The sequence below is a fragment of the Opisthorchis viverrini genome (genome assembly GCF_000715545.1).
Source record: "Opisthorchis viverrini unplaced genomic scaffold opera_v5_83, whole genome shotgun sequence".
In the NCBI taxonomy this organism is placed as follows: Eukaryota; Metazoa; Platyhelminthes; class Trematoda; order Opisthorchiida; family Opisthorchiidae; genus Opisthorchis; species Opisthorchis viverrini.
Window position 1 is genome coordinate 391,150 of NW_008751739.1, and position 25,824 is coordinate 416,973.

The window sequence follows — 25,824 nt, forward strand, 5'->3', positions numbered from 1 at the left end:
ATGGCCGAAATAAAACAGCAAAACAAAACCAATAACAGCAGTTTGGATGGACGGGTATGTGGACGAGTGCTGGGAATGACTGACTGCATAGGGCTACGTGCCTTCATGTATAACTAACGACCTTGTGTGTAACGATAAGGTGTGTAAGGTTACACACGGCTTAAAAACAACCGTCCATGATTTGAAGGACAAACAAGTAGGCAGACCCGTTAGGCGGTAAAAATTGCGGTCAGGTTCAATTAGAGCGCAAGCTGACCTCCACAAGTCATTGTTTTGTTCGGCACAATTGGCTATTAAAAAACACCAGCACGCAGTAGATGTGATCAGTCAGATCGGAGAACAACACCAGTAACATGGGCAACATGAAAAGGCTTCCAAAAATTCACTCTACGCCTGGTTCATCAACACTTTGTAATTCAATCGGTTTGAGCGGAACACAGTCTATATATCTGCACTCAATCCATTTGAGAGGTATTCCTTCGAAGTGATGTTATGTTGTTTGACAGAAAGAACAAGATTGTCCAAAGATGAAGATAACCGGATATAAGACGAAACTTACATGACCAAGACGCTGAAGTACCATCTCATAGAACACTTCACGAACAGTCATAGGTCGGCGGCAGTAACTCAGTCCAGGTTCGCGCTTGAAACTGGGTGGAGGAAATACAGAAAGATTGTCAAACGTTGCACGAAAGGAAGAATTAGTTAGTTTGAGGGGCCCACATGGAGGTGTTTACTGAAAAGTAAAAAGTATGATGTAATATCTTCATCCGATCAAATTGGTGGGTGGCATTCTCAGAAGGCAGCATCTCGTTGAATACAACCGCAACAAAACAAAGATGCCGCTGTTGGTTAGTAAAAGCTAAATAATCGTTTAGCTGTAGCACCCTTTCGATGCCCAACTACCATGCCACCAGAAGGAAGCAAGATGGCTGGGATAATGCCAGGTTGCCCAAGCCTAGACAGGGGAAGTCGAGAGGCGGAGGTCGGATTCGAACTACGGGTCTTCCGGTTAGTAAATTTGTACTCCAACCACTGAGCCATGTCGCCCGTCGGTTAGTAAAACCAGCGGGATGCTCTAAAGGATGAAACATTTCCGCAGTGTCTTCAATGTGAAGTAGCCCAACATCGATTTGGATAGGAAAACCTCAGGCCACTTTTATTAGTAATCTAGCATAGCCTGTGCATAAAGGTGTTTTACCTATGGTCCGCAATAATTAACCTGCATGCGCTTTCACGGCTGGCCAGATTCCGACCATATGGTTCGATAATTGGATATGCTGTGAATTTTGTGAACACATTTACGTAATCTCTATTAATATCGACACTTATATCTGGTCACCAAAACACTGACGTGCTAACGACAACCTCTCAATAACTATGTGGCCCTAGTGTATATCCGTCAGCACGAGTGGTCAATGAGTTGGAGAAATACCATATTAACATCGATACATAGCCCAATCTAACGATGAACTGTGACATCCTCTAAACCATCATAAAATTCCAGAAACCTTCGTTTGACGTTACGTAGCGATCCAGTCTTTAATGCAACCAACAAATAAGGACAGCATTTACAAGTACCATGAACGAGCTTTGTAGGCACGAAAGGATGTAGTTGTGTAGGGAGCACTGTTTAAGCGGGGCGAGTGAAAGCGAAGTAGCGAGGCAGGAAATATTCTTGAGAAGATTGTCCCCCCGGACCTATGCACCGTTTCCTAGTCATACGCAACGTCCATTTTTGAATTATAGTAGTCGCTGGTTTGGCATAGGCTTTCTTGAGGTGCTGCTGAAATTCTGCCACTTGGTAGTATGCAGTAATTCTGAATATATTACCCGAAACACTGCTAACCCTTCCGAAGTTTGTGAATACCAGTGTTTCGTTGAAATCTGGGGGTGTGACACACATATGACGGAGAACCTGAACAACTGTACAGAAAGCACGCGCACGTAAATGTCTGAAGGCACCTCAGTTCAATTCACCAGCCATAAACCATGTACTAAGAGTACGTTCGTTCCAGCCGCTACGGTTTCCGTCAACGGAAAATGGGAGTGTGCGGGGAAGATAAGTTAAGCACTGGAGACGATGGCATGATCAACTAGTTCGGGGAAACTGGACAGTTGCACATTGAAGACCATAGCTTTGATGCACGATTGTCAGAGTGAACTATGTTCAATAAAAGTTTATTGGCTTGCACCAGTACACATAGGAAGATATCAGTCAGAAGTACCAATTAACTATCTTCTGCCTACCGGGAACGCATAGTTGTCCGACCCGCCAGAACACTTGAAGCGGGTATCCCGATAAGGCCAGGAAATCCCATTTGTCCAACCCGACCATCTCGGTGTAACGTGGTTGTTCATGAATTTGTCAACTGTGGATACGCGCGTACCCAGCTAGGAGCACAGACAGCTGCCTATCGGGATAGTCACAAAAGATTTGGATTGTTGGGAGCTCTCGTCACTGATCGATGTGCTTTTAGATGCCACACCAACTACCTACTCATGAAGTAAGGTACGTCAAATATGCGCAAATCTGATTCCTCCGAATTAGTAATATATCCGAGACTATTTGTGCCCCGCTGATGACATCGATTCCCAAAAGAACTGGAAACAATTAGTGTTCTGTCAACCCGAGATAAGATCGTATGTAAATAGTTCAGGCTGGAAACAATCCTTGGAAAACAAGCAGGAGTCCAAAGCATTTCGACCTGGTTAGAAGAAGCGCAGCAGGTGTTGGGAAGACATTAATACCCATCTGGAGACTACACATACACGGAACAAAGAATTCAACATGAAGGCTAATCTGAAAATGTGCACACACACACAATTGAATGGCCGAAATAAAACAGCAAAACAAAACCAATAACAGCAGTTTGGATGGACGGGTATGTGGACGAGTGCTGGGAATGACTGACTGCATAGGGCTACGTGCCTTCATGTATAACTAACGACCTTGTGTGTAACGATAAGGTGTGTAAGGTTACACACGGCTTAAAAACAACCGTCCATGATTTGAAGGACAAACAAGTAGGCAGACCCGTTAGGCGGTAAAAATTGCGGTCAGGTTCAATTAGAGCGCAAGCTGACCTCCACAAGTCATTGTTTTGTTCGGCACAATTGGCTATTAAAAAACACCAGCACGCAGTAGATGTGATCAGTCAGATCGGAGAACAACACCAGTAACATGGGCAACATGAAAAGGCTTCCAAAAATTCACTCTACGCCTGGTTCATCAACACTTTGTAATTCAATCGGTTTGAGCGGAACACAGTCTATATATCTGCACTCAATCCATTTGAGAGGTATTCCTTCGAAGTGATGTTATGTTGTTTGACAGAAAGAACAAGATTGTCCAAAGATGAAGATAACCGGATATAAGACGAAACTTACATGACCAAGACGCTGAAGTACCATCTCATAGAACACTTCACGAACAGTCATAGGTCGGCGGCAGTAACTCAGTCCAGGTTCGCGCTTGAAACTGGGTGGAGGAAATACAGAAAGATTGTCAAACGTTGCACGAAAGGAAGAATTAGCACACTTAGTAGAATTTGGGTATAGCAATCACAGAAATAAGGTGCCGCCCAGCATGAATTGCACGTAAGATATCCACTGCATGCGACCGTGTTGTGGCATTTCGATGTCTTTAGCTCACTGTGGAAGGCAGTGAATTGCTTCGAAATAGTGAGGACTGCCAGTCATTAGGTTTCCGTAGCCGTGGTTTTTAACCTATCGATCAATCATTGGTCAATCACACCCTAGGGGCGACCTCAAAAGGGCGCGGAATACAAATTTTCTGAATGGTGCCTCTTTTCTCATGTAAACAGATAAGAAACCAAACAGAAGCTTCGACATGCGGAGGCATGCCTATGCACACAAGAAAGTCGTTCGAACTCAGCAAGCGCTCTGACGCAAAAGAGACAAGGGGTTATTTAATGCAGATTATGCGGTGCTAGTGCAGGCAGAGAAGCCATGCTGAATAAATCACGCGCACTAAAATTGGACACAGAAATATGAGAGATACGGTAAACGTGAGGGGATGAACAAAAGAGTGAGTACGATCGGAAACATACTCATGCGTGGATTCCCATTCTTGAGCGCTCACTCCCACTGGGACGACTCGATAATCGTGCAGTGTATAGCCCTCAGTCTTCAGACTTGAGTTATCCGGAAAATAGTCTGTCGCTATGGGCAACAAAGCCGGAGTAGACAGGGATTTCCAATCGGTGCCTGAAATAAGCCAACAGGACGCTTGGAAAGCATAGAACAAACAGACAGTTACAAGGAATTCGAACCATTCGGTTGCGGAGGCGCTGCGCTGGACACTGAGTATGAAAACAATATCAAGAGAATAGCAACGTCCATGCGAATCCTAACCAAGTAGAGTATTTCAACAATATGAACTGGTTGCTAATCAGATCAAAGGATCACAGAGTGCGGACAGAGAGTACGGACATCGAAAAATACAACCTGGATCAGATCTTCGGAGCGTATTAAGGGATTGTTTCGCTAATTGTGCTAGACGATATTGCAAACAAGGAAGAGTGGTTAGGGGGCTGGTTGGTGGATCGACCGGAGTGCATCATTTGATGGATGGAGAAGGGGTGCGGGTGAGGGCCTTGAGCATAACATTGTGCACAACAGGTAGCTTCTGAATAGCACGAGACCGTTCGGTTTCGAAATAGTTTCGGTCGTATTGGTCGGAGCGTGTTTTTAGAGTCGACCTTTCCTAACCCGTGCTTCCTCAGGTGAAGGGAGCACCGGTGCTCCGAGAAATATGAATATGCTGGTCACTTGGAAGAAACACCTTAATGTCTTCATACTCCTACCGTAAAGGACAGCAGGACTTGACCTCCAGACTGCCTCGTACTACAATATCTCGCAGTAAGGAGACTCGCTGGTCTCCGTCGGGCTATTCATGCTTGGCCTTACTGGGACGAGTGAACCTTAAGGAACTGCGCTCCAGCCAATGTAGCCTGCAGAATTGTTGCAGCACTGAAGCCCAATCAGTATGACAGGGCGACAGCTTAAGCTGATAGTCTGCTTCGAAGTCATGTGCATAGCTCGAGCTTTCTGTTGGAGAACGATAGCTGAGTAGACCAGAGTGGACGGTGAGTGAGTGTATCCACTTAGCCGTGTGTTGCTTGTCAAAGCAAAAACTTGAAATGATACTAGCATGAGCATTGTAGGATGTGAGAAGTCGCTAGTGTTCACAGTCGCGAACCATGGTGTTTGAGAGCACCTGAACACAAGGAATGATCTCGACCTGCGCATGAAATTAAGTTTGCGAGTGAAAGAATCCTACTGCTTTTCGGTACTGATCGAATAGAAGTGCCAAGTTTGGTTCGAAAATGTCGTTGTGGCTTCCTTTTGAGCACAGCATCAGAACGTATATACTAATGACAGTTTCACACTTTCGGCTAATCAATCACAGTGATGCTGAAATATTAGTCGAGTGCAGGGAGTTCTCAGTCGGACGTTTCAAGACAAGACCGGTACCATGATCTCATTCCCCTACTGTCGAACACACAATTCAGTAGAATCAGCCCTTCCAAGAATTTCTTGATTAGTCAACTGTGTTTCGCTCAATCATTTCGGTACCTTTTCATTCCAGTTTATTCCCTTTTGAAAGGACAAACCGATAATCGCACCAGCTCAGGTGGAGGACTGTTCAGAAAATGGTGATGCGAATAGAAAACCACACTGTGATGTGGTGAACTGGTAGGTTGGGCACGAGTGAGCAGACCTCATGCATTGACGGGTGTCCAAATAACGATTCTGATGTGTTTCTGTTCGTGTGTATCACATGCATGAGTGAGACAAAATACTTCAGGTCATGCGGAATGGGGTCACATCAGTCCACAGGCTCCCAATGCGAGGACAGATGGGTCACAAAAGATGACGAGGTTTTGTATTGATTTTACTCTCCCAAACGCTCAGTGAACATATGACGGAAACACGGGTGAGTTGATGAACTTGGACAAAAACCTGATGAGGATCGGACAGAGGAGCGACTTCCGTGATGAGAACCGGGCAAAAGAGCGACTTCCACACTGTATCCAAACCAGAACTGGGTGTAAATAACATTATCATTCGCGAAGCTTGTGTACCAACTATTGCAACCGGTGTTGCGCCATGACAAAGACTTTTCTGTCACCACCGAGCAGATGGGATGCAATGCACACTCCTTGCACGAAAACCTGGACTTATCGGGACATGAGTCGAAGATGCTACCTGACGAGTACGAACTGCTGAGTTCCCTTCATCCGTTCGATTGGAACAGCATGAATATATATATACAACACGCAATATATATATATATATATATATACATCATGCAATCAGCTGCAACGATGTCAAATCACATAGAGCGAAGTCTAAATATGCATGTGGCGACAGCAGTTGGTCGAAACTAAGACGAATTCTAGGTTGACGTCAAACAACAACCAGTAAATTGTCTTATTGACGACACCAGTATTGAAGAACCTATTGATAGTGATCAACAGTCAGGTTTGAATTTCCAACTTTTTTGGGAGATCTCTGGTCCCACTTCTGGTAAGGAAATAAAAACAAGTTGGATTAGTCGGATGAACCATAACCACAAGCAACAAATTGTATGTGGTTTTCGCATTGCATGAGTTCATTTTAAAATCTGAACGAGTGGCGGTTTAGGTGCCGAGTGGCGAAATCGTTCGAGTGATTTGTGGTTAAGAATACCATCCTAAGAGAAAACTGGTCACCCGTAACGTAATTGGAAATGAGCACTTGGGCACAGTATCCGACCTATCAAAGGCTGCGCAAAATGCTGGGCACGGGGCGACTTGAAAGTACTGAACGCCCATAGTTTGGAATTTCAGTGACCGTCTCGTACCAGGTTAAGAAAAAATTCACATTTCCTTAGTGTTGCCCCGATTACTTGTGCTGTTTTTTTCACTCTGCTGCGAAAGTCAACTGGCTCTGACGTTCAAACTCATTGTAAACGTTACATCTGTACACACGTGAAATTTTGCGTCTCGCTTCTGAGATAGAATGGACTGGATCAAAAGATGGAGATATTCCTTCTAAAAGTGTAGTTCTGGTTTTCGCGCACTTTAATACACTCTGCAAAGCAGCAGAGAATTTACAAAGTACAGAGCACTGTCACTATCGATAGCCCTTTCCTGCCAGTTTATCGCGAGGGATTCGTCTTCTCGCAAGACAACCAGTGTGCCGTCATTCATCAATAACTCACAACAATCGATTACCCTCTCCCGCTTCACTTAGAGCATCTCCGCCATGAAAAAGCGACAAACAGGATTTCCTTACCACACGTTCCATGGGGCATGGCTAGTGTATACACTATTTCTTCCTGATACTGTCATTCGTTATATGTCGGTACCTTCACCTTTAATCACCTATGACGTATATCCCTCGTTAAACCGTCATCCCCATCATCCACAATTAAAATCAGGACAACTTATTCAGAAAGAGATTCCATGATTTAGTGCACGTAATCCCGTAGTAGCCATGCGTGTGTTATATTTCTGTGCAACAACCACTTTCCGCTTCAAGTAGCGGTTGTAACTGGCTTAAATACAATTTTCTCACCCGACCGACGAACTGGTATTCATATTCACTCGCTTGGTTGTACCTGCTGAAAACTGTGGCCTGCTCATGGACCATATGCTGCTGCAAACAAGTTGCATAGGTGGCCAAGATAGCGTACCGGCGAGGTTGTCTGACAAAGTCGGAAGGAAAAACAGGTACACATAAGTTCTAACTGAAGGCACATGATGATTGTGGGCTTGTACGTGTAATCCGATGAGGATCGAGTGATGCCTCGGCATCAGTGATCATGTCGACTAGTTTATGAGAAAATTGAACCTGTCCATCGGCACGGTGATCACCATTTGCTTAGACTTCACATAGGCGAAAAGGGAGATAGGACGATATCTAACAATTTTACAACCGAAGTCGCGTGACATCGTAGGAAGTGACTTTCACTAAAGATCATCGTGTGAACAAAACAAAGTCAAATCACGGCTAACTGCAAAACACCATTCAGATATATTGTGAGTTCGGTTTATCCGTAGTCTGTCCGACCGAGCACCATTAGATTCAACTGCCAGAGTGTTGCCATCTGTGAATTCCCGATTTAGTGGCCTGTGACAATCGTTGCACAATGCAGGCTAAATAATGGCTAAGTTACCTAGCCATAAGTGCACTTAAGTAGCGCATCTCTCAGACGAACGTTTCCACACATCACCCTAAAGCAAGAGATTGTAAGCGGTTCGCGACCGACAGGCTCCGTTTTGGGTACCCAGAGTTTCCGTTGTTTCCACTGCTGCCTCGGACTCACTTAGTATACGTTGTGTTATATTGTACTGTATTGTTCTGGTATGTGTTTTCGTGCATTGCACTTTATCCTATTCATGCGTATTTCGTGCACTAACACTCTCAACCTCACCGAGTTTTAGGCCTAAACCAGTGTTAGATGTGGTTCTCCGTTGCCGTCGTTGAACAGGCCTAGCTCAGTGATAAAAAGCACTAGCTAGCCGTGTTGTATGCCCAGGATGTCTCGCTTGGATGCTGTGGGCTACCAGAGGACCTCTTGCATATGGTGTCCGGCTCCACTTTTCATCCATACCCTCTCAGTCGAGCATGTGGATGACTTTAGGACTGTCCTCTTCCATTTATCACCTGATCTCATTCCCTCAGGTTTACACCAAAAAAGAGCGTTCAGGTGGATGCGCCTAAATTTCAGCTCAAATCGCACATGGCATTATCCATTTTGCGCGGGTTTCCTGAGGTTTCATCCTCAAACGTATGCCAACCCATCGATAATAACAGCATTTCTTACAGGTAAAGTTAAATGACTGGTCAACTGGTTTTGGCCTCAATCCACGTTGTGTACTTGCTACAATCCTCCTCATCGTTATCTTGTGGCTTTGTGCACATGTGATCCACCTGGCCTTCAGGTTCACAACCCAGTTCCGTGAATATTCACACCATGACAACGGACCATGACAACGCACAGTTTTGTAAGAAAACCGCGAAATTAAAACCAGTCGAATAAATCCGTCGACGGATTTTTAGCAACCTTATGAGTAGTACATTACAAAGATAAACCTCATAAGAACTTCTCATGTCAATAAAAGGAGTCTGAACGAAGTTCAATCATTGAACTGAATACTACGTCGCACTGATGCGACGCAAATTAAAACGCATGGAGACTGGAGAGAGAAATGCGGACTCCATTTAAATCTACTTGATCTGAAAAGCAGTGCTTTATGGGAAAATGAATACATCATCCGTAGATCTAGGTGGACAAGAACGAGTGAAAATACGGGTCACCGGTGTAGTTGGAAACAATGAATTGACAAGGCCTTATCAGTAAATTCCAGCAGTTCGTAACAAAGGCGTGACGGAATATATTGATATCTGACGGAAGAAGAACGTCATTCAAAGAAATCAAGATCAGCTTACCGATGAGTCTCAGCACGTTTTTCAACATAGCTGGAACAAAGGAGTAGGTAGGAAAGCGAAGATTTATAGATGCAGATACTGACGGACAAAACTACCAGGATGCGTACCGTCTCCGGTATGTGACACCCCCTCCACGAAAGACCATCACAGAAGAAAACACACCCGTCAGGAGAGAAATGTTCATGACAAGGAACCTTTCTTACTGTAATATCTACCTGTTGGGAAGACCTGTCAGAAGCAGAGGCGACAGTATTTCCGGTTCCCGAAACGGTTTTTATCCTCTTGAAGAGGCTAGAGAGCAATCGCAATTCCCTTCGCTATCCATACGGATTTACTTAGGACAGTTTAGCTGAAATTCTGATGTCATTAGCACTATCTGGCACCCCTATAGGTCTTGTGATGACTTTACTTATTCTGAGTTCGCCTGACACATACACACACAGTGGCATTTTTCGGAACACTTTACACAGATGCAACGTATGATAAAGCTGTATCTGGATGCCCTTCCCCTTCGGGAAAGTAAATTGCATACGAGGTTGTCTGACGGCTAACTCAGATGTACATTCCCCAAGGTGGTTGATCCCCCTCAAAGACATCCTTCTCGGGGGTACTGTATAATGAGAGACAAAAGTCTTTTCTGACAAGTTCACATTATATGTGAGAGTAGATGCAAAAGATTCACCTAAGTACAACAACAACAGAGCTTGGTTATTGATTGTTGATCAGCTGGCTGTTGATTGGTTTGCCGAGCCTGGTGGATGCGTCAAAAATGAAATGATGAATAACCATATTGGAGGTCTGGATTTGCGGTCTGTTCTTATACTACACAAGTAGAGCTGAATGTGAACAGATATTGAAGTTCAGCGGCAATGCATATGGATTTTCATAACCAGGGGATAATAATCATCAATTCGAAAGGAAATGCCAAGAACCACTATTGTCACTGTTGCCGTTGTTTTGGTTTTATTCTATTTGCTCAGGACCAATCGGTCGTGTAAAGCGCCGGCCTTAGGACAGTTTCCAGTAACATCCGTTTCGCATCTCAGCTTGACGTGCACTGCTGGAGAATTGGCTAATCATTTATGTCGGAAAATTCTACAAGCTAGTTACTCATCACCCTGTCTCAGACTTTGTATGATGCATGAATCCGGTGACTAGCTATTTTGGTCTATCTGCCATTCGTCACAAGCGGACGACCGTCTTGTTGGGCTGCTCACTGGAAAGCAATCACAGAATGTACGATTTTAGTAGCAAGCTCTAAGAAAAAGAAGGGTCGAAGACGTTCTGACTGCAATTCTACGGGGACCCCTCTCAATAAGTTGTCTAATGAGCATGTCTCTAGTGCATTACTTTGGTGAACTAAGGAAAAACTCAACCCCGCGTACTGATCATGAAACCTGTGGTGCTCTAAATACGTGGGTAACCTGTCAGTGTGGTACTTGTGGAACTAGGGGAGATATCCATTTAACAAGGTTATCACGCAGACGGGAATCCCACACTCTGTAGCCGACCGGTAGAACCCTCTTCCGGTAGTAGTAGCAGTATCGAGACGAGTGCACAGGAATTTAGGATCCAATCGCTGGTGTCTGACAATAAGGTGGTTGTGTACGAAGATTAAGGGTAAACTTCAAAGAATTGCGGTTGTCTGTAATGCCAAGTGGGCCGAAATACACGTACTTGTCCATCAGACCGAGGATTTGTGGTGGTTTGGTTGCGCTTCTCACTTTCATGTCATGTACTCTGACCTGTGGGTCAGTAGACCACTCAACATGGCCCATATGTGTTAGTACGCCCGAGTTGCTATAGTGAACTCAAAAACCATGGGTCTAAAAAGCCTAACACTACACACAGCTCAGCAAAGTTGTGCATTGAGATCAAAAAGAGAACAGACCACAGATAATACATAGTAACAGTGAGGGTTGCCTGAAGTCTACTGTGTGATGGATGTTGTAGGATAGGAACAGCAGCAAGCCGCTAATCCAGTGCCAACCTAATAGACAGTGATCTAGAGTGTTTTTGCCTAATCTGGTAATCGGAATCAATGCACGTGCACCAGGTTCACTTAGGGAACCGGGAAAAGCACATCGATCTGCACATATGAAACAATTCGTCTTGTAAAATTTACATAATCCGTTTTACTGGTCGGTCTCAGATGTTTCTTCACTAGGAGGATAGGCTTAATACAACTAATCAATATGGTTTCAACAAACTTCAGTTTCTGTGTTCGTCTGTTTTGTGCCGCTGTGGTCTTATTGATTGACCATACTGTTTTAGAATTACATATATATGCAGTTTGCACTGTATTATGTTCCTCTTTCTGTCTTCTCCAGTTATAGAAATACCATCACCTTCCGTGGTCTAAGTGCTTTCAGCGTATTTTTAGAGTGCAACTCCTGATATAACGTTTTGCCCCTCGATCTACAACCCCAACTAACAGCACTAAAGTCTCAATGTAAACAAGGCACAACCATAACGTAGTCAGTTGATTTGACTACCGTGGTCTTGATGCTTTGACCCAGGTAACGCACAACATCAACGTGTGGGTATGACAACCGTATAAGTACGCCGAATACTGCATCCAGAAATCACAGCGGCAAACAGCAACTACGTGTGGCGAATGACCAGAAGAATAGCGCAGCCGATGGATTGCCTTGAAAAGGATTCCTCATCACTATGTTGGCATGCCCAAAATCGACCGCATCAACTTAATGGCCATCAGTAGGCCAGTGGGACAAAATAGGTGTACGATACAGATAGTACAAGTAACCGAAATTATGATATGCTACATAAAGGAAAATATTATAGTACACCGACAAACACGAGTCGCGCTATCGAAGTTCTCAAAAAAACTTGATTCCCCATTAAAACAGAGTTTGTGCAGCTTCTTTTAACTCGTTTCTACACGGAATTTTAGTTATCAACTGTTTGGAAGTGAAACCCATTATCGAGTCAAATTACTTAAAACTGCATCCAAGACTATCGCTTCTTGATTCCAAAACCGGTCGTTTTTTTTAAAAATTACCTGCAAGAGAACTTCCGGATCAAATATCGGAATGAGATGCCCCTACAAACACCCACAGAATTGGCGTACATAGGTCGTGACCACCGCATCACGAGTACACGTTTAAAGGACCGGTATTCCAAATGAACATGATTCAGTATCGCCAATGTGGCACATTTTTGGTCATATAAACGCAAGAAAAGTATGCTCGATGGCGCCTAAGCTCCTAAACAAAGATACAACAAGTAAGAGAAACATACCAATGATACTTACCCCCACGAGTGTGTGACTGAGCTCGATCCTCGGACGGGAGAAAGAGTGGCGGATGACTGGTAGAATTGCGAGCATTGCGAACAGTGTCAATGAGACATTTCAAGGCGGAACCACCAGTCACCTGACATGACTGGCCCAAAAGACCCCCGGAACAATGAGGAGGGTCTGTGAGATGGAAAGGCAAAAATGCCGTTATGCGAAAGCAAGACACGTCGACAAATGCACAGACGTGCTGCTGACTATCCGTGAAGTACTCTGTGTCTGCTGAGCTGGTGGGACACAATCCCACCTTTGTGGAACCATTTATCGCTTCGTGATGTTCAAAAAGACGTCAGACGATCCCTAACTTAGCAGTGAAACATCCTAAACGGAGGAACCCAGTCCCGAAATTCAGTTGACAAAATGACGGTCTTACAATTTTGATACCTTGTGCTACCAACCACCGAGCGGAAAACTGCCCCTTTGTGTATGATTGCGAAAAAAAGCCAGGCGAACAGAGGGCTATGTGCCGGAAGAAAGTAAAACTCCATAACAATAAAATATTGCTCATCACTGCATCCATGTGGCAAACGACGTCCTCCACACACTGACTATGTTTTTTGCTGAGCTTGAATGCTGCAACGATCGTCAGTAGCTTCCTACTATTATCGTTCCCTGATCCGAATCCAAATTAACTCAGTATCTTTAAAGTCTCCCAGTCCCTGCTGAACCCAGCATTGAAGTCGTCCAACAGAACGATGGAATCACTTGAAGGTGCAGATGTGGCCAGGTGAAACGTGCCATCAAAAGTCAGAACCAGATNTGGAATCACTGAAGGTGCAGATGTGGCCAGGTGAAACGTGCCATCAAAAGTCAGAACCAGATGATTATCACTCTTGAGTTAGTGCGGTTGGGTTGACCCATCATTATCCCACTCAAGTGATCTGCAACTACGAATACGACACCGTGATCAGGTCGGCTTTCTTGTGTTGTCTTACTCCAGCATCCTGCAGGATTTGAGTTTTTTTGCAATAAGAGTAGTGCACCTTCGAGGCTCATCTACTCTGCCCTTACTCAGGAGTCCTTAGATCACAGGTTCTAAGTCGAAAATGTCTTTTTTCCTTATAGTCCACGTCACGTATGAAGAGGTGAATGTTTTTCACTGCTGAACCCGGAGATGAGAGCTTATTGCGGACACACCAACCAGAACCTTTCGCGTCAAGAACTGAACCGCAAGGCAGGGGAACCGATCTAGCCCGAGTGTGCATGGAGTAAACACGGGAATATCTTCTAACGCCACTGCACACAGAAATTATTTTTCGAGCAGCACCGTAATCTTGTTTTTTAAAATATTTTCGACCGGTTATCATGGTGAAGTTTCTAACCCATCCTACCTCAGGAAGATGGCCGAGTCACTCCTTTCATAAATATGGACATGCTGGCCGCTTGGGAGAAGGAACTTACTGTTCTGACACTTCTGTCGCATTGAGCAGTCTGATCGAGTCACTCCATAAATATGGACATGCTGGCCGCTTGGGAGAAGGAACTTACTGTTCTGACACTTCTGTCGCATTGAGCAGTCTGATTTTACCCATTCCCCCTTCAGACAAGGTCGTAATACGATTTCTCATGGTATGCGGACTAGCTGTCCTTCATCAGACTGCATGCTGTTGGCCTTTCTGACATGATTAAGCCCAGCCAGTGTAGGTCGTAGGATCTCTACAGTATTAAAGTGTGAGCATCAAAACAAGGTGTGGGTTTAGGTCAGGGATATTATATATATATATATATATACTTCACCGATACAGTCTCAGTTGATCAAACGGTTAAACGTGGATTGAGTTGAAATGTCATGTTACGAATCAAAAACGTGTATCCAAACTTGAAGCCCCAGGACCAAACTGTGCATCTAGAAAACAGTGGTTATGTCTATCATTTGTGCCATCGAAACAATGACCGTACAGCGCACTATTCGATACTTTCACAGTTGTCACTTGCGACGCTCATACTGAAAAACCACCAGATGTGCTGTGATGAGATGGAGATGATAGACCCACGGATAGTTATATGTTTGTGGAACAGAGGAAAACAAGCAACCACCGTATGGGTGACTGAATGCGAACAAAATCTGGACACAAAAGTCAAGAGTTCGAAAGTAAAAAACAATGGATTAGAAGCAGGTAATCAAAGTAGGACGGTGTGCAGAAAGATGGTACGAGCTGGCTGTTAATTCATCAGTCGACTCTTTCGAGCCAGAGAGCTGATATTCAGAGAATGTAGAAATTTCTAGAGCTGTTGAGTCGGGTGGCAGAATTTTCATTTATTTTGGTCGTGTTTGCTTTGGTCTCGAACCAATTGACGTCAAAAAGCAGCGGTCTACCGGTGGATAAAGCAAGTTCACAAAACCTGCCTTAGTTCTCCAGGGATAACAGACAACCGCTATTTCCGTGACCATCGCCATACAAATCATGCCAGACCAAACCACAGCTAGACATGGAACACCATACGCGTGTGATCTGAGTTGAGTTCTTAACAACGCATGACACTTGTCCACTGGAATCGGAAGTCATTTGTTCCAAAGGTTAGCTGTCTTCAGCTGGACGTTTGATAGAGATTTTGAGCGTCTTGTAAGATGCTAGACCTGCGGTGTTCCTAGAAATGACTGACCATAACCACTATCACGTGAACTAAAACTAGCTAAACCGTGACTGACAACGAAACGCCATAGGGACTAGAGCTGGATTCTGTTCGCTAGTTACGCAGATTCTCAGACTACCTGAGGCGGACACCTTTGAGTTTCTTTGTTAGGTCGTTTCCGTTCGGGTCGGTAAATGACTCGGCCTTAACCCTCCATGCACTTTGGAATGCCTACTTGTCTTCACATGATTCGAAAATCATAGACCATCAGCTGGACAATATGATGGTTAGAGAACTTCGCGCTCCTGTTTAACCTCTGGTCCTATACTCTCGAATTCACACCAAGTAAGGGTGACTAAGATTACTGGAAACCGCATCGGCATTAACGGAACTCTGGCAAGTCCTGAAACGGTGGCTAACTCATAAAGGAAACTACTCACAAGGTTGCTGAAAACTCTGACAGCCCACGACCGGTTTCGCCCTTCTTGGGGCTCATCAGGTAGGCGCAGTCCCCGAGTTTCCGTCAACCTTATGATCTACTTGAACCCGTGCCAACTGAATCCTGGGGCGGCCTGTGTGCAGCACATTCAGCTGGAGAACATCATAAGCGAGAGATTCGATTGAGTCTCCCGTGAAAACCAAATCGATTTGCAAATGAGTATAGTCCTCGAAAACAGTGCAATTCGGGTTCAAGTAGATCATCAGGTTGACGGAAACTCGGGGACTGCGCCTACCTGATGAGCCCCAAGAAGGGCGAAACCGGTCGTGGGCTGTCAAAGAGTTTTCAGCAACCTTGTGAGTAGTTTCCTTTATGAAAATATACTTCGATATCTCGAATATCGTGCCAACTGAATCATGAGGCGGCCTGTGTGCAGCACATTCAGCTGGAGAACATCATAAACGAGAGATTCAATTGAGTCTCCCGTGAAAACCAAGGTGGCTAACTCACTGTGTACGATTACCGCTCCAAATGACGGTCAACGCATCTGTTTTCGACCCCGGTTCAAGGTGAACATTATTGACCCATTTTAGGACTGTTGTTCATAGTGGTTTGTGGATATCACTGTAGCACAGACGATGTTAAAAGCATTTAACCGATTGCTACCCAACATCCCCTATCTTCGAAAAAAGGATGTCTGAAGACGGACATAAAATCTTTTCGTCAGATGTAGACAGACTTATAAATCGTTCAAATCTAATCGACAAATCCCAAAACGAATTTAAAACAGTCGGCTAAAGCCGATAATCCTCGATGTGTTCTAGGCAAAAGCGACGCCCTGCCCCGTCCCTCTCCTGGGGTCTTAACAGATGTTAGGCAGCGTTAATGGACTTGTTAAATGCAGACAGCCACTCCATGACCGTTGGATTTGAATAGGTTAACACAGAGACAACGGCTTCAAAGTGCTAAGTCCATGGCATCCGACTGCAGTAGGGTGTACACACAACACAAGGAGGAAAAGCATGGGTAGACGCACGATATCTCTAGTTGACGTTCATCCGGCTTAACCACGTGATCGAATAAACGATTGGATATATCCTCCATAACCTCACCAGTTGTTTACTATATGTCTCCTAAAATTGTTGGTGTTGACCTGAACCAAATCGTATGACAGATGGGACTTTTCTGAGAAAAACGTTGCAGCAATGAAAGATCGTGATGCCTCGAAATAGTGACAGTCAGACAGGCTGGAAGCTTTACCAACACTCCATTAATAAGTGGCAATAAACAGTTACTGAATAAAATCTAAGTAAGCTATCTAGTTTGAGAACTGTATGGTGGCTTATTAACTGTCACACTCCCAATCAGCTCCTATTTGGCCAGGCGGCTTAATCACATCACACAGTAATGTAAACAGAAAAAAGCTCATATTCAGAATAACTAATTTTCGGTAATTACGGCAAATATTGCAAAATCTAAACTACCCAAAGATAACAGAGTGAGAATCAGATGTTCTGGAAGTGTCTTACTAGAAACAGGGCTCCGTGTTTCACATCTGCCGGTGATCGGAAAAAAGAGACAAAATGAGATGTGGTGTATTGTGAATCAGAATCTTCCAACACGCCGACGGATTGACAACTTGAAGTCACCCTTTGGAACCTAGCAGCGACCGTCTAATTTTCAAATCACGATGACATGGACAATGACACATCAGTTTACTACATGGGCTGCTAAATCTCCCCCCTCCCCCTAACAGGACAAGAAGTATAGATGAGTTGGAATTTATCTTACCCGAACATCTGTCCCAATAGGGCCGGTGATACGATGTACGCTTGTGATGAACACGCATGAGTAGAGGGGGCTATCTTGCTCAGGTCAGAGGTTCACAACACAGGCGATTTTGGGTGAGGTGAAATTCAGGCAACCAGCATTGAGTCTAATTGCCATCTTGGCTAGACGGATCGATCGAACTCACTGTTTTGAAACAAGTATTTCTAACGTCGAAAGAAACGCATTTTCACACTCACATGGTTTGTTCAGTGAGAAAATAACACAAGAATGAATACGTACCGTTCTGAACAGAACATTGTTGAATCGGATTAAAGAGTGACTTCCACTGATTCGGACCGAAAGACGAAGTTTCATCAAGTAAAGATTGCCCCTTTAACCACGTTTCCTCCTTTTGACTGACCGAATACTTCAAGGAAGTACCCGAACTATCAATTGTTGGAAGGGGAAGGTATAAAACGAAATAAACGACGTATATCATACTAATTCAACGAGGACAAAATGCGATCAACCGCACAAAACACAAAAGAAATCCACTCTGAGTGTGCATACGATGAGCATACACAACCCGAAAAGGTGCTCCGCCAACTCTCAAAAACACATCCCCAAATCCAAAAACAGGGATAACAGTAAGTTTCATAGGGAAAAACAAAAGAGTAGCGAAAATTAAAACCATAAACAAACGAAGGTAGTTGACTGAAGTGAAAGTAATTGATAAATTAACTCTAAATGATTATGAGAAAACAAAATGCTTCAATAGAAGATGGCACTGGAAACAAAATGTGCGGAGCAACGCGAAGAACAAAGATGACAAGTAAGAACAACAAGCTACATAGGATAGGCTGATTCTGCAGCTGGAGGAACTAAACCTGACTGAGCTGGAATTAAAGGGTGAGAGCAGTCCGATCCCAGCCCCACTACCATTCACTTCCTACCATTCTGTTTTCCTATAGGTGGTGGTACGTCAGCTATGACGATGCGTACACTAACGCTTCAGTATTAACAATAACAATGCGAAGAAAGGTGAAGACCCTAGGTGAGACAACGTGGAAGGATCGATAGATCTCAGATTTGGGACACTTCGAACGGAGTTTCTAATCCACGTTGGGCAAGCCATTTAGAGTGAAAAGGAAGTTAATACAGTCTGTGAAAAGCCAAACATATAGGAGAAAAAGCGCAACATTGTAGAATTCCTTCTAAAGAGACACTGAACCGGCAGACCTACACGGTGATTGAAGTGAAGAACTACATTGTGTCTAAATATCGATAAATATAATGGGTTACTTGACATCGCCAGCATGCGTTCACGATATCTCCTCGCATGGCGGCGAAAAGTATGTAAGCCAGTTGCTAAGCGCGGCGAAAGAATCAACTGCGATCTGACTAACAGCCGATATACACTACAATGTTACTACCCTATTGCTAAGTCGTTGCAAACCCCATGAGATAGGAACGGTTGCCGATATGCTGTACTTGAAAAGATTACATAAGTCAATTCAAGAAAACCAACAAGCTACAATGAATTTATTCCAACATCTTTAAAAAGGGGCAGACTGCCAAAGTAATGTGACAATAAAACCACATTTGCAACTCCACTGCTATCCGTTGGGTCGTGATATACCAAGATTTCAGGCTGACTGGTGCCATCGATACATCATGTATAAGCCCTTTAAATACAGCAAAGTAGCATAGAGTAGCAAAAGTGGCAGCACACAAATGCAGTATAATCGCTTAGATGCCGTAATGGGATCGAAAGTCAACAAGCATGAACTACTGATGTTCGACGAGTAGGTGAACGAAACCCAATGTCTGGACAAGCTTGACACCTAGGGTGCCGATGATGTGAACGTCATCCGAACAGTGCAATTACTACTGTTTTACGGACTTAGTTCTTCATAGAATTCAGTTCTCGAGGAACGTCGGTCTCTACAGGGCTGTACCAAAATCGCACCCTCCAACTCACAGATGAACCCGGTAACCCCTTTGCCTGTACGTAGGACAAACAAGCTCATAAAGATATTGCATTTCATGGTGACAACATGATCGGAACCACAGCGTGATAGATTTGTTTGACCACTCCAGTGTATTATGTGTTAGGAGTAGCCTGCCAACATAAATGATTGCTGATCTTGCTTAGGTAGCATAGACTGTGGGAAGGTAAGGACTAGTGGTTGGCCAGGTGGTAGTTGATATGTTCACCAAGCATTGCAACTGGCTTGCAAAAGTTTCATGACCAACCAAGGAGAAATCATCATCCGCACGCACAGATGAAATCTCCTCAATAGACGACGAAAGTTAACTGTTAAGGTGGGCCAAAGATCAACAACCAGTTGGTCCACTACCAGCGAACGCATCCGGGCAATCAATATTCCGACACACTTCCAAGGTAAGAGCTACGTAGAGCGCGGTAGCTGTTTTAGCCCGCTCTCAAATCCTCAAAATGCAGAGGTTGATGACAGCCTAGATCTATGTCGATTCTAAAAACAGTGTATTAGCCCTAGTTGTCACAATGCTAAGCAATCCTGCAGCAGTTCCGATAAACAGGTCAGACCTACAGCTGCGCTCTGCTTCCGGATTTTCAGCCTGACTCCACTCATTTCGATTCTAGGTTATGGTCAAGTGCATTTGAAAACCACATCCGAGGTCGTAATTAATTTTCCCCCACGGTCTTATATTCGCAGAGTCCCCCAATATGCCTTGAAACACAGCGTCCAACCGAAGTCGCTCCATACCATATCCCAACATACTCAGCTGTTTTGCGTTCTATAAACAGGATCCGACCACAGGGAAAATAAACAGAGCAGAAGGGAACAAATCAAAATGGGTAGAGAACGGAAATGAAGATGGGCGGGCTCATGAGCTTATGAAGCATTTACATGGCTGAATAAAAAGAGTATTCCCCACCTCGCCAGAAAAAAAGAACGGTTGCAAACAGTAGGCGAACACTGACTATAGTGGCATTCAGTATGACACAGTGGCCTAAAGGCCTAAGTTTCCTCATGGCACCGCTTATCCCCCTCACCGACATACAGTTATCGCTTCAGTACTCGGTATCCGAACAATCGGCCCTAGACTCCATACGCGGTACATATCAGTGCTGTCTAAACCGAAAAGGTCGCGGTTGAATATGACGGTCTAACCTCAACCCCATGACTATAACGTAATGACCTCCCCACCAAACGCCAATAGAGTATTTCCTTCTCTCTAAAGTTATCTGAATAGGTTTATTTGGCTTATGGGAATCCGGACGGTTTCAATGCACGATGCTATATCAGTCAAAAAATGCTACTGCTCCGATGCTGTGAAGGAAAACGAAATAGGTCCAGTAAACGACTATGATGGGCTCCACCGCAGCATTGTGAGCATGTTTCAAAGCGGCAGCCACTTAATGACGCATAGGGATTCGTTGTTGAGAATGTGGGAAGTGAGTATGCTCATAAAATGTTTTCCTACTAACACGGCAGACAACGTCGAGGAATTTCGCGGCCAAACGCGGAATGATGAAGTGGTAAGGTTCTTTGAAGACTGGGATTTCAGATTTTTCATTTCCGGAACACAGGGATAAACTATTTAAATAAGCTTACAAAACGTGTGCTGAAGATTCTGTGTTGAAAACTGGACCGCTTCACTCGCAATTCATAATGAAATAATGAAAATTTATCAATAGGTTAGGATAGCAGCTTGCTACTAATCTGAATTCGTTGGGTGGAAAACCTCAGTTAACGAATTCCTTTTAGGACAGGTGATGTTGGCACAGCGAGGTTTGAATGTACACCTGTAACAGTTTTCGTTTTACACGCATTATCCCGGTCTAGATCTCCCAATACACACTGCTTGTTATACCACGACGGACCCAGTGATACCAAGCGTAACTGTTTATCCGAAATGAACTCCGACAAAATTCGACTAGAATTGGTTGATTTCTGCAGTATTCTGGCGAGTTATCTTACAAACCACCATGAAGTTCGTGTCAATTGGCGACGATATCTGGTTAGTGCCAGTTACAGCGCACGGGTATGCCGCCAATAAACGAGATGAACACCACAATTAACATCTTACCGCAACTTCAAAGACCTTCCAGTATGGTCCGAAGAACGAGCGGCTATGGTGCGAGAGTCCATGTGGTCCATCGAAGGTAGGGGACCTCCCGGTGCAGAATGCCCCAAACGCTCACGTAAGAAGTTGAAATAGGTAGCCCAAACCTAATAGAGGGGTGAAAATACACGAACGACATGTCAGTATTATTGTCCGCAATAAGTAAAGATAAATAAATTATGAATGGCGGCAAAAAACTGGGCCACTGATCTGTGACCTGCAAAGGGTCTCAATGTGGCTGACCACCGGTTGTTTCTTTGGGTTTCTTTCAGAACAGCTGACTCAAACCAAGAAGTGATCCGGCTTCAGACAAGCCACTTGTGTCATTCAAAACAAGCCCGTGGGCCACATATTGTTGATATGCTAATCCGTAGCGCATACATGTCAAACAGTCACAGGAACCTACTACGGAGCAGGGGCATACCTAGAATGCCCTAGGATGTACGTTCTCTTTGAGGGGAGGATACATATTCAAATGAAGCTGACAGAGAGTGCCTTTGTGGTCTCTCCGGATGATTTTCTTTTCCAGAAACATATTAAACAACCGTGAACTCACCGGGGATGATCCTTACCGCTAATTGAGGGGAAGAGTAACCACATCAAACAGGGGCCTCAGTGTGCGTAATTGAGTCTTGAAACCACTCTGACGTAAACTCAAAGCAAGACAGTCAGACGCACCCCAAGCACGAACTTTCAGCAATCCAGAGCCAGTACACCTCATTCAATGTTTCCCTTCCCGAACAGTCCAGAACATGCTCGCTCAAAGGATAGTGCCCGGGGGCCAGCCACCCCTACTAACCGTACAGCACATCAATTGGACGGATGTGTCACGTGCGGGCTACGGACCAAACGAAGACATGCCCTGATTGGTCATAATGCCAGCCAATCTGGATCGAGTATCTTTAGCTTGACGCTTCTCGCTCCCTCACAGAGATTCTAGCACGACCTTGTGGAACATTCTGTGATCACCCTAAAAATACGGTTGTAATAATCTTCCTTCTGCTCCATAAAGGGTTGTCTGAAGCCACCGTGACTTTTATTATAGTATAGTGGCCGGAGTGGGAAGCCAAGAAGCGATACAGAGTTGCAAGACCGTTCAACAAGGCACAACAGGTGGGTAGTTTCGTCTGAAAATGTAGCAGTTGATCGATTGCTCTTGTTGTTGGGAAGCGCCTACATATTATTTTTCTTGCTTCCTACACAGTAGGCAGCTACTGAGAGTGGCGGGGTCCTGTATACTCCTTAGTCTGCCGCCCATAAGCAGTGAATATGCTGCAGGTGAGCTGTCTAGAAACCACAGTGAAGGTTGCCAGATGCGATAAGGATACCGGGTGGCAACTGGGCTCCTCGAGTCCAAAGCACCAGTCGTACACCTCGCTTACCGTTTTCGTCAAAGGAATTATCCACCTACAGCTACTAGTCCTGGTAGGGAATTGTCTAAAAAAGGACAAAAATGCTTCCGCACATAGGCACGTAGGTACTCTGGGTTCTTTAGACAATACTGACGACCACCGAATGATACCATGTCTATAAGGAGTTTGTTTATGTTATATCTGACTGCTGTCCCCAAGCCAGTGCCTAAGTGCCGGAGAAAAAGACTCACGAACAAGGAACACAGCAGCTTTATTGCAACGAGCGAGTGCAAAAATGACAACGGACCCGCGCTATTTATGGGGCACCATTTGACATCGATCCAGGATGTCTAATGAGCATTTAGTAAACATCGAAGGTGCTTCTAGGAAATGCTTGAACACATCATAGTCGTTCGCGCTTCTATGGCGTGTCTGTACACTCCTCCACTTCTGCTGAATTGATTGGGTGATTGAGTAGCCTGGATAGTTGCCGGCTTCCCTATTCAGATTTAGTGAAGTTTTAGGGTCTCAGTGGGTTCCGGGTATCCTGGGGCTATTTACAGGAATCTGACCTTCCTGACAGTGCGCTACTTCAAGTAGAATGTACGGCAAACCCTCCAAAAAGGGACGACTCCATCACCCAAGAGAAAGCTACAACTCTGTACCTGTGACAATAGTTTTTGGATGAATTACGTCGCTTACAGAAACTTCGATCTATGAAAACGAAGCTACTTTGAGTCGAGTTGAGCGACTGTAGGAGAGAGAATAGTGCACCAACAGCAGAACAGATACAGCATACAAAATCACTGGCTCAAGTAAAACAGACTACTGATTTCGGAATGAATGCAGTAAAGTGAGCACAATTTATACTTCAAAAGAGAGCATCCGGGTAAGAAGACCATTTTCAGTCCATCCGTCTTTCCAGAAGATACCAGCTCACCGATGCTACAATTTTAGGGGGCAGAGGGGGGAAACCGTAGTACCCAAGATGAAATACAACGAAACTAGCATAAAAACGCGATGATTGTATGCATTCAAGGAAAAAGGTAGCATCAACCGCACCTGTGAACAGCTTTCGATGGCTTCTCTCGGATTTGGAAAGTCCCATGATCGTACAGAAAGATGTATGTGGTGTGGTGGTATGGGGTTTCCGAACTCGTCTGCGAAAAAAGAGACGAAAAAAGCATTGTTCAGAAGTGACACATCTACTGCAGTTAAAACAACCTAAGATGGATATAGTGACATTCATTTGACTTAATTAACACAGGGAAACTATTCACAGCAGAACAAAGCAAATCATCTGAGGGACTGTTCAAGTGTCTAGTTAAGTCAAGTCAAGTCTAGTTAAGTTAAGTTAAGCGAAGCACAATCGATGCAAATAAACTGGGCATCAACCCTTAAAGTTTAATCCCATCAGCAGTAAATCTTGTTCGCGAGAGAATACGATTAGCATTAGCTGAATGAAGGAATACTGCGTAAGATTTGTCCATTGATCTCTGTAGTACATACGCAATCAGATCACTACAGCCTCTTCAGACATAATGGACAGAAAACAACCAAAGTGCAAAGTCTTGCTGACAAGTAAGGCCCATTGGCGTCAGGTAACGCATCAAACCGTAGTTATGCATTTGGATGGATTGTTGGTGCGCCAGCCAGTGATGCCAATAGGACTCATCTCAGCTTGAACATGTTGAACACGACCGTGAGCGCCTCATAGAGTCAACCTTTGGGGGATTTACTCCGGTCCGCGATTGGAATTAACCGGAAATCCAAACTTTTATTGGTCACCTGACCTGGAGGCTGTACTACCCTCTGTCCACCGCTTCATTTGCGCACACCCAAAGTGAGTATCAAAAGCGGTTCCCATAAAATGATGGTCCAGACCCCACATTTCAAAGAACCAGATAGAGTCCTCGCTTACTGTTCGATGGCGACTTCTGAAATTCCCCTGAATCAGTTACAGTTTCAGGAAAGCAACTGTCACCACAAACGGAAATATAAGACTGCAATGTCTTGTTCCTGGCCACCACACAATGCTTCCACCAAACCTGGAAAATGCTTCGGAGTTGTCACTGACGAACCGCTGAAGGCATTCGGTCATATTCTATCCCTATTGGGCATGATTCTATCAAGAAGGACAACCTTTTGCTACATCATCGACCTTCTCGATTCGAGAAATGATTTCGGCTTCCAACAGTCCAGCAATATGATGAAAATCAAGCTAACAGCACAGGCGTCCCTCACACCGATACGATACAGAATTAAAAGTGCAACGCTGGGCTTTGATCTTGATTACACTGGCTGGTCCACAACTTTATCAGAGTCCCCGAAATCACAATCAACAGCTATTGACTAACTTCTGGGGAAAAAATACGGAAACACACCGGGTGGACGAACAAGAACCCAGCGGCGTTTTCCTGCAGTTCCAGTGGGACTCAATGGATTCCCTGCAGCTTCAAATGGATTGTTCGACACCGGGACGGGAAACAAGGTAGAACTAACACGGACTCCACTGCCAAAGGTGTTAGACCAACGAAGACCGGTTCGGATTGGCCGACTGCTTGACTTTCGTCGATAAGATGGAGCCGATGGAGTGAGCTGGGTATGTAAACCTGGAAGAGCTGGTGTTTTCGAAGCCTGGTCCGAGGAAGATCCTACGTAAGAACTAGGTCGCTGGACAGTCAAGGAATACGTTTTGGAGAACCGGGTATGGCGCGTAGTTCCAGGGGGACGGAATTCAGCTACAAAGTAAAAAGTGATTGTCTCAGTAAAGCAGACAAGCTGAGAGCCACGAA

At 44.5% G+C, this 25,824-nt stretch overlaps 3 protein-coding genes across 3 annotated transcripts in view; 2 read left to right on the top strand and 1 right to left on the bottom strand.

Moving 5' to 3' along the window:
* Positions 1-25,824, bottom strand: part of T265_04798 (hypothetical protein) — a gene marked incomplete at both ends in the record, with an annotated part of 102,209 nt that overhangs the window by 58,944 nt on the left and 17,441 nt on the right. The window contains 11 exons of the mRNA XM_009169636.1: positions 560-643; positions 3,391-3,481; positions 4,074-4,251; positions 9,466-9,495; positions 12,740-12,904; positions 16,090-16,239; positions 17,865-17,991; positions 21,040-21,148; positions 21,642-21,784; positions 24,092-24,189; positions 25,414-25,770. Coding sequence (XP_009167900.1) covers positions 560-643; positions 3,391-3,481; positions 4,074-4,251; positions 9,466-9,495; positions 12,740-12,904; positions 16,090-16,239; positions 17,865-17,991; positions 21,040-21,148; positions 21,642-21,784; positions 24,092-24,189; positions 25,414-25,770 — 1,532 coding nt within the window. The remainder of the gene's footprint in view (positions 1-559; positions 644-3,390; positions 3,482-4,073; positions 4,252-9,465; positions 9,496-12,739; positions 12,905-16,089; positions 16,240-17,864; positions 17,992-21,039; positions 21,149-21,641; positions 21,785-24,091; positions 24,190-25,413; positions 25,771-25,824) is intronic.
* T265_04797 (hypothetical protein) lies at positions 2,832-18,644 on the top strand (the record flags this gene model as incomplete). The annotated part of the gene is made up of 3 exons (XM_009169635.1): positions 2,832-2,885; positions 5,633-5,721; positions 18,536-18,644. The coding sequence occupies 3 exons, from the start codon at positions 2,832-2,834 to the stop codon at positions 18,642-18,644; spliced, it is 252 nt and encodes an 83-aa protein (XP_009167899.1).
* Positions 24,900-25,385, top strand: T265_04799 (hypothetical protein; the record flags this gene model as incomplete). The annotated part of the gene is made up of 1 exon (XM_009169637.1): positions 24,900-25,385. One exon carries the CDS (start codon positions 24,900-24,902, stop codon positions 25,383-25,385), a length of 486 nt encoding a protein of 161 aa, XP_009167901.1.